Source organism: Salarias fasciatus, chromosome 18 (genome assembly GCF_902148845.1).
Source record: "Salarias fasciatus chromosome 18, fSalaFa1.1, whole genome shotgun sequence".
Lineage (NCBI taxonomy): Eukaryota > Metazoa > Chordata > Actinopteri > Blenniiformes > Blenniidae > Salarias > Salarias fasciatus.
This window is the reverse complement of record NC_043762.1, coordinates 20,636,173-20,645,041: the sequence shown is the minus strand read 5'-3', so window position 1 is coordinate 20,645,041 and position 8,869 is coordinate 20,636,173. Positions and strand designations below refer to the sequence as shown.

Sequence of the window (8,869 nt, the reverse complement as noted above, 5' to 3'; positions counted from 1 at the left end):
TGATGGAAATGACACATATTGCATTATTACTTGGCATACTCTGAGAAACAGTTAAGCTTTTCATCAGCGGACTGATTGGAAATTCAATGGAAACAGAAACACATTCAAATATCATCACACCCTTAAAGTAAAAGTCATTTTTCTCATTTAAATATTTGGGGGAAAACAACATGATCAGCTCAGAGTGCCACCCGGGCCTCAAATGGCCCACACACCTTAGTTTAGACAACCTCTGTCTAAGGTCATTAGAATTAAGATGTTGATATTTCTCTCTATTCTCTTTCTACCCTCCTTTAGGATCTGTGAAAATAACTGGAAGTTCGTGTTCTGAGCCTCCTGCCTCTGTCCACCTGAAGCAAGTGGATTTGTGTCTGTTTGCTTGTTACTCAGTCCGATCCTTTTCTCACCTTGTATCATCTTACCAGGACAGCGGAAAGCCGTCACCTCTGAGATTTTTTTTGTAGTGTTTCTTCATGTTAAAAAGCATTTTTTGTTTTCCACCATCCCTTATGGTTGCTCGAGAAGAATTGTTGAAAATTGTTTCTGTGCTTGCACCAAGATAAGAAACAAGGCTATAGATGGACTCTGACGGTGGAGGCTCTGGAGCACATCTGGCCCCAATCGTTCCACAGCAAACACATACACTGAGACTGAAATAAACACCGGAAAATGCACTTACTTTTGTATTTTCTATGATATCCTTGGTCACCCTGCACCAGCAAATCTGTGTTCAGTTGTTTTCATTCACAGTTTTATTGTCATGATTATTTTAATATATATCTCTGATGTTATGAGTTTTTGTTTTTGTCAGGATTTTCACATGACTTTATCTATACTATTCCGTCTGGACGCTAAGCACATCACAGCTGGACAAGAAGGCTCAGCAGCAGCTGTATTTTGTCGGGGGCGGGGGCTGAGGAAGTTTGGGATGTCTTCAAAGATCCTCAACACCTTCTACAGCTGCACCATCAAGAGCACCCTGACCAACTGTGGTATAGCAGCACTACTGTCATGGAGCGAAAACACCTGCAGAGAGTGGAAAAGAGTTTTGAGAAGATCACAGATTTCACAGCGGAGCTGCGTCCATCCTTAAGGACCCAAACCCATTACTCCTGGGTTCAAATACCGGCTGAGGTCTTGTGGAATTTACATGAGATTAATTGGAGACCCTATATTGCCCCAAGGTCTGAATGTATGTGTGGTTGTCTGCCTCTCTACTGTATATGCCCTGTAATGCACTGTCCAGGGTGTACCATGCCCTTAGTTAGCTGGGATTGGCTCCGGCATCCTGTAACCCTGAGTCCTGCATCACCATTAGGAACTGCATTGGATTTCTGAGCCAGTGCTTGGCAACAATTTGTCTGTAGCATGGAAAACAATTCTTCACATCACTAAACATACAGTAAAACTGTTTTTGTATTGTTGGCAGAACAGAACTTTATAGCTTATTGTGAGCCAGTCCTTGAATTACATTGCATTACATTGCATTACATTACACTGGATGGAACAGCATTTTCTGCATTCCAGACACAAATACAGATCCTGAAAATACAATAGGAAATTCTTAATATTGCAACTACATAAAAAGATTGTGGTTCAAGGTGTTCAGGGCTATGTTGGGTTGTTCGGTATTGTTCCATTTTATTTTTGTCCAAGCTTACTGATTCTTTAAAAACAAATGCCTCGCAGTAAAAACAGTCAGCTTTATTTCTCTTTTTCATAGGGTCACCACAGCAAGTTACTACTACTTGTACAGGAGACTTGGCTCATTTTCACACCAAAGGCCGCTCTTGACCCCTCACCAGTCCATCACAGGACAAAAACAGAGAGAAATTATAACCACACACACCAACATTTACACCTAGAGGCAATTTACAGACACCAAATAACCTGATTATGCATGTTATTTAGACTGTGCGAGAAAAACTGCGATATCCGGAGGAAATAAATGCAAAGTCGCTGAACCCATCACATTCACATACAAGTGTGTGTGTGTGTGTGTGTGTGTGTGTGTGTGGGGGGGGGGGGGGGGGGGGGGGGGTGTGTGTTTAGTTTTGCTTTTTTGTTAAAATATATGATTTGGAGGAAAAAATAGCAGATATATTATTGCCACTGCTACTGAGGCCATTGTGATTTTAGAAGGTGACTTGCTGTTTATCATCCTGAATTTATTCTGTCAGGCAGTTATTTTCTCCAATTCAGGCTACTGAACGTCTTAGATCGACCAATAGTCTTTGAAAATGTTGAGCAGTGGGAACTTACTCTTGTGTAACTATACATACGCTAATTTTCTCAGTGACTTGATTTGTTCGACACGAATTAAGTTCGTAAACATGACCGCAAGCTTAACCTGGAAAACAAGCGTCAGGGAAAAGAGCAGGACACGTGTCCAGCAAGACTCATTCCCATTGGCTGATGTTTCAACCAATAGGAGAGCTTGTTGTAGTCAGGCTGGCAGACCTGTGACATTCACTGCTCGCATGTTCGTGTCAAATCGTTAAATATTAGAAAAATGAACATTATTGTGTCCACTTTCCCCCGACTACGTGGGCTGACGCGTCTGAGCAGGTAAGGCGTATCACGTTTTGTCACAAATACAAACAGTAACTCCGTTAATCCCGAAGAATTTGACCGTGTGGCTAAAACAACATGGCTAGCTAGCTGCGATCGAAGTAGCTGTTTGAGACGATGTTTACAATTTTACACTCTGCACAGTTATCGCGGCATAATGAATGGATAGCGTGAACACTTTGAGAGAAATGTCTGAATTTACCAGAATATGAAGCTGATGCGACTCTGTTCCCAGCAGCGGCCCTGCGGCAGACCTCGCAGCCCCTCACCTGCGGTGGATCAGTGGATGGACCGCACCTGGAGCAGCTGCAGCAACATCTGCACTTTCTAGATTGCCGGGGCCGCTTTCGTCGCAAGCCGAGGGATCGGGGGTTTTCCAGCAGCTGCCCTGGCAGTACCAACAGATCCGCACCAAGAAAAGAGGGATGGAGTATCAGCCCAAAAACATAAAGCGTAAAAGGACCCACGGATGGATCAAGAGGATCAGCACCCAAGGAGGCATTGAAGTCATACTGCGACGTATGCTGAAAGGACGGAAATCACTTACCCACTGAGAGCTGGGGTGGCAAAACCTGTAAGACCATCAAGGAACTGGAAATGCCCCCGAAATGCTCGGGTGCAGAGATTGCAACAAAAGACTTTATCTTCTGTAGGTGTGGTTTGGATCAGGAAGATTTTGAATGACAAATATCAAGAGAAACCAGACTAATTTTCTGATTGTTTTGTTTTGTTTTGTTGTTGTTGTGGATTCCATTTTCTCCCATGATAAAATGTGTCTCCAATAAAAAAACAAAGCTTTTCAAAATCACTGTGGTTTTTCTAAACCGGCATTTCAGACTGTTGAAACCCACTGTCTCAATGTTTGGTTACATCCAAAATTGAAATTAAATGAATATTACCAATATTGTGGATGTTAAAGGTGGAGCAGTCTCAGCAGCCACTCACATGACAACTGAGGTGTGGGGTACTTGCCCACTATTGTTTCAGTATCTTACACAAGGGCATTTCATTATGAATAAGGAAAGTTGTTTGACATTGAAAGACAACCTGCTCTACCACTGGAGTTTCAGTCACCTAAGTATTTTCACACAGCGTTGGTCCTGAGTCCCAATAGATTTGAGTTAAATGAGCAATGCAAAGAGCAGAGTTGTGAGGCGCTGGAGCCAATCCCAGCTGGCTATGGATGAGGGCAGGACACCACTGTACCCAAGGTAAAATGTGTCATGTTTGAAAATGCTTGATATCCACAACAGTTAGACCGAGATCATGAATTTCAAGCACACAGGAATAAACTGACTGAATTCATAATAACCACTGTGTTGTTTCTCTGTAGTTTGATACACTGTAAGAAAAAGTACCCCCTATCTACTCAATAAAATTAAGGCAACACATTACAAGCAATTTTATTAATTAAATTTAATTATGTTCGGTATTGAGTAAATTCCAGTGAAATAAGGCGTGTCATAATTACCCATTTAAAATGAGTAGATTCTGATTGAAAACGAAAGAGAATTAACTGATAACTAAACTAAAATATTAAGTTGAATTGAAATAAACTGAAACTTAGAAATTATTTAACAGTATTTATAAATATTTATTTCTGTACTTCAATAATGTATAATTTAGTTATAATCATCTAAATTAATCAGTGCATTGATTTGAATTTATTTAATTACGTCAATTAAATCTTATTTTATTAATCACAAATTCAGCCATTATTGTAGAACTCGTGACTTTATTTTAATTGCCACCAGCATCCTAAAACTGAAACAGTACAATGCTTGACCACAGTATTATGCAAATGATGCAAAACAGTCAACATTAGAATTCCCTAAACTGACACATCCTTGGTTTTCTGTCCATTATTTTTTTAAAAGGCAGTAGTTAAATGAAAATTTAAATAAATATTCAGAAATCATACAATTAAATGAAAGTGTGATAAAGTGCATGGAGACCATATCAGGAAAATAAAACACTCCACATTAAGCAAAATGTATGCAAACACTCCTTTTTTCATGCAGGTATGGTCAGCTGCATATGCATATGCAATAGCTGTCAATTTCTGTCAGTGGTGGGAAAGACTTTTCAAACCTATCAGTGGATGCATTCTACTCATTGGTGCATTCAAGCTGGAAAATTTTGAAATAAAATAAAATTCCAAGAAATGTGCCTAAAGAAATTTTCAGATGTTCTCATAACTCAAAGTTCATTAGTGAAGTATGGTGTGTCACTAACGTGTTTCTGTTATAGATAGAGCTACCTTAATTCCCTTCAAAGTTCAATTCTGGTGGACTTTTAGGGTACTTCATATGGTAATCCCTCTCTGAGAGGTTAGATGATTGATTGGGGAGGAAAAACGCAGAATGAAAGATCTGAGATCCATCTTTCCATCGGCTTTATCCTGTTCAGGACCGCAGATTGTTGGAGCCAATCCTGGCTATGGCCAAAGGCAGGATATACCTATTGATGGGTCACCACAGGGCAAGCACTGAGAGCCAGTGTGTAATGCACACTCATATTCACAAATATAGGACATTTTTAGGGTGGCTGATTGATCCCACCTGTATCTTTTTGAGCTGTGGGAGAAAACTCCATTGTGAAAGGAATTCAACACATGCAAAAGAAGAACATGCAAATTCCATGCAGAATTAAAAAAAGACATGCAGAGAAGAGTGTGCAAACCATCATACCATTATTTAATAATTTACAGAAAAGTTAGTGAACCTTACTCCTATTACAGTATGCCAGTCTGAAAATAAGTTTGATTTTCTAGCAATTTAATGTACTTGAATGTTTGCTTTGAGATGAATTGTGACTATTCTAGAGGTGAATCTGGAACTCATAATCTGAACTGTTAAATAAAAGTGATCCTCTGAATGAATAAGGATGGATCAAATGGAAATTCATAAATAGCTGTAGTTCCTGTCTGCATAATATCAAGCCTATTGAATAAATCATAATTAATTAATCAACCCATCAGTTATTGATATTACATATTCCAGAAACGTATGTTGTTTTCATGACGCTTTATGTCACAACATTCAACACTGGGGATCGGTTTGTTACATAATCATAATTTAACCAATCAGCGCTTTACTTTCGCCTGTTTTTTTTTATTGCCTCAACCAATAAGAAGCGCTGAATTTAACAGAAGTTCCGCCCCTTGAGCTGACGACAAACAAAAATGGAGTTGGGAACTCGTAGCAAGTTAGCGAGCAAATGATACGGGATTCGTTTTTTGCGTGATTTCCCTAGCGATAGTTTCCCAGCTGGCTCAGTTGACGTGTCGGGATCACACCTGGTATAATTTCGGCTTTAAGGCGGCCATAAAAAGGCGTCGAAGGGATAAAGAAGCCGGTGCGGTGGCTACGTCAAAGACAACAAGGCTTAGTAGCTAGCAAGCTAACGGTAGCATCTGGTGTTTTTGGCTCTCCCGTCGTTCGGCTGGTTAGCGACAGCAATGGAGAGGGTGGGTACACTACTTTTACTTTTAAGAATATATATATTTAAACTGGATGTTCATTTTTAATGGCGTTTTATTGTGCTGACGCGACGTGAGCCTCCGTCTGTTATGATAAGGTTAAAACTCGGCGGTTGTGTTTTGAGTCTCGAGCATCCACCGCCGCTTCGCCTTCACCTGTCGGATGTTTAGGTTCGTTCTAATCGGTATGATTTATTTTCTGTTTTTTTTACAGGGGGACTTCCTGAAAGGGCTGCCAGTTTACAACAAGAACAACTTCAGCAGGTTTCACGCAGACTCTGTGTGCAAAGCGTCGGTGAGTGACGATCAAACAATTTAAAATCCAACCGAATTCTTAATGCCGCTCATGTTTTTTTCACCTTGTTGAATTGTCCTAACTTGGATGTCAATGTTTTTTAGAATCGTCGACCATCGGTGTATCTCCCAACCCGGGAATATCCATCGGAGCAGAGTAAGTTTCTTCACGTTAAGTCTATTATTCTCTTCTTCTGTTCTATTTCCATTACTGTGTCTCAGATCAGTGTTTTCGTTGTTTCCTCAGTCATAGTAACAGAGAAGACAAACATTCTATTGCGGTATCTTCATCAGCAGTGGGATAAAAAGGTAAAGGTGTTAAATCATTGCAGGGGTGAATGGTAGAATACTGTTGACACCACATCAGGAGAATGATGCAGCAGCACAATGAAAATGTTGTCTTCTGTATTTTTTCTATTCTGTTGTCAGAATGCAGCAAAAAAGCGAGAACAGGAGCAAGCGGAAGGGGAAAACACGGCACCGCCACGAAAAATTGCCAGAACAGACAGTCGGGAGCTGAATGAGGATTTGTAAAGAAGATGCGCACACACCAGAGACTCAGTTGCTCAATAAAATGCACACCCTGATGTGGAATATCTGTTTGCAAACCTAGGCCTTGGCACTGAAGCACCCGTGATTGGATACATTTCAGACCACAGACGTCACATTGGTCTTATTGCTCATATTTTACTGGAGCTTTCCTCTTTAACCAAAACCTTCTTTCCTCAATTAATGTTCTGCTTTCGCAATGCACCTTCACTTCCAAGAGGCTACACTTCTGTCCTAGAGTCGTAGTCTTTGCTGTCTTGAAAATACCATACATCTACCTCTGTAGCATCAGTCCTCCTGGTTTGTACCTACTAAATACTCACGCAGATTTCTTTGAAATAAGCCGAGGGTAAATCTGTCGTTCATTTTCTCTTTGTTGCCATAGTACCAGTAATCACTAGTTTCTGATCTGTGCATGTTTTGTGTTGTTTACTCCATATGGGTGTCCTTTAAATGTTATTCAGGCTAACTGTAATTACAATAGTGGTTCATGTGCTTCGGAGTGGTGGATTGGGTTGAAAAGTCAAATCAGGGTTTTGTGAAGGACTTTTCTGCAGGAAAAAAAAAGCCCAAAACACTCATGGAAATGATAATGTTCTCCTTTCTTGTTGATTGCCTTAAGTGGAGGTGTTTTTACTGTGCGAGTGCCCCTGGGGTTACAATGTCGTTTCAGGAAGATGAATTGCTGTAGAGGCGAATGGATGCAGACCGAGTAATAAAGTCAAGAGAATGCAAATTCTTTTGCGTAGTGTGACCTGCAGGTTTTAGTAGCCATATTTTTCATGAACATTGCTTGCTCGCCTGGCACATTTTGGAATCTGTGATAAATACAGGTGCATATGAACGTGCACTAGTTCTAGCAGTGTATTAGCACCTTGTGATGACTGATGATGTTCCTGTTAATGTGTCCTTTACACTTGCTTAGTTTTTTCCTCTTTTTAGAGGTGTCTGGATTAACACGATTCCAGCACACGCTGCTGCATGTTGAGTGTTTGACTTAGCTCTCCACAAACCTTTGTATATTTGTACATTGTGTATATTGTGACTGGTCTGAACTTTAATCATGTAATGAGACAGGCGTGTTCCTGATATCGTTTTCTCCGGGTTAACTTTGTTTTTGCTGAGTCATGCTAGCCAGAGTTCAGTTGACACAGGCTTTCCTTTCTCAAAGGGGACTCATAACAAGATTTTATAAGTTTCTATTGTAGTATGTCACTAGAGGAAGATTTTTATTTATTTTATAGTTTCTGTAGCTTCTCAGTTCACTGGCTGTTTTAGTATCTCTCCCTTCAGATGCTGCTTGGTCACACTCTTAACATCCAGGAGCTTGTGTAATTTGACTCCAGACTCATCTTTCGCTCATGCCTGGAGGTGATGAACTGACATCATTGATTCAACATAACCCCCCCGTTTGTCCTCAAATGATTTCCTGAAACATTCAGCTGACCTGAATATTTCACATTTTGGGAACGCTTAAAAAAAAAAAAAATACCATGGCAATGTTATGAAGCAGCAACAAAAAAAAAAAAAAACCTAACTTGCCTCCTTTTAGTTTGCTGAGGTTTGTTGTAAGGTTTGTCTGTAAATGTACGTTAATGTTGGAGTGTTTAACATACAGAAGTGAAAATCTTCAGCTTCTTCAGTCTATAAACCTGAGACGTGCATTCTGTTCATAGAAGAGCCTGTTATTTTTACTTTTTAGCAAACGGCCTCTATCCCAACACCTGTATAAATGAAAATGTCCCTTTTTTTTTTTTGCTTTGAGTTAACTGTGTAAATGTGACGTCACTGTCAAGATTATATTCTAGACGACCCCATGACATGCATACAGTAAAGACTATAACTTCAGGCATGCAGTCTCGCTTCCTCATTTCTCATACAGTATGTTAAATACAAAATACACACGCTGGTAGTGATGTAAGTTTCTTAAAAGCTGTGTCCTTGGGGGAGAAACCTGAAGCGAAGTCTGTCTGG

General features: G+C 40.1%; 2 protein-coding genes across 3 annotated transcripts; both read left to right on the top strand.

Annotated features, from left to right (window-relative positions):
• The first annotated feature begins 2,424 nt into the window (after positions 1–2,424).
• On the top strand, positions 2,425–3,779 carry mrpl34 (mitochondrial ribosomal protein L34). Of its 2 annotated transcripts, none has more exons than XM_030116065.1 (2): positions 2,425–2,568; positions 2,810–3,775. In XM_030116065.1, exons 1-2 carry the CDS (start codon positions 2,513–2,515, stop codon positions 3,123–3,125), a joined length of 372 nt encoding a protein of 123 aa, XP_029971925.1. In that variant the 5' UTR covers positions 2,425–2,512; the 3' UTR covers positions 3,126–3,775. The 2 variants fall into 2 exon arrangements, with proteins under 2 accessions (XP_029971925.1, XP_029971924.1); XM_030116064.1 differs by having other exon boundaries at positions 2,436–2,568; positions 2,807–3,779.
• A 1,957-nt stretch (positions 3,780–5,736) lies between these two features.
• Positions 5,737–8,743, top strand: LOC115406160 (DET1- and DDB1-associated protein 1-like). Its single transcript, XM_030116067.1, has 5 exons — positions 5,737–6,040; positions 6,267–6,347; positions 6,452–6,503; positions 6,594–6,655; positions 6,776–8,743. Exons 1-5 carry the CDS (start codon positions 6,032–6,034, stop codon positions 6,878–6,880), a joined length of 309 nt encoding a protein of 102 aa, XP_029971927.1. The 5' UTR covers positions 5,737–6,031; the 3' UTR covers positions 6,881–8,743.
• The last annotated feature ends 126 nt before the right edge of the window (positions 8,744–8,869 follow it).

What these genes read in the sequence shown, in the direction of transcription:
- LOC115406160 (XM_030116067.1), top strand. An exon ending in ACTCTGTGTGCAAAGCGTCG is followed by an intron (nt 6,348 to 6,451) that starts GTGAGTGACGAT and finishes AATGTTTTTTAG; the next exon opens with AATCGTCGACCATCGGTGTA. An exon ending in ATCAGCAGTGGGATAAAAAG is followed by an intron (nt 6,656 to 6,775) that starts GTAAAGGTGTTA and finishes TTCTGTTGTCAG; the next exon opens with AATGCAGCAAAAAAGCGAGA.
- mrpl34 (XM_030116064.1), top strand. Translation starts at nt 2,513, where the DNA reads ATGAACATTATTGTGTCCACTTTCCCCCGACTACGTGGGCTGACGCGT. An exon ending in GGGCTGACGCGTCTGAGCAG is followed by an intron (nt 2,569 to 2,806) that starts GTAAGGCGTATC and finishes CTCTGTTCCCAG; the next exon opens with CAGCGGCCCTGCGGCAGACC.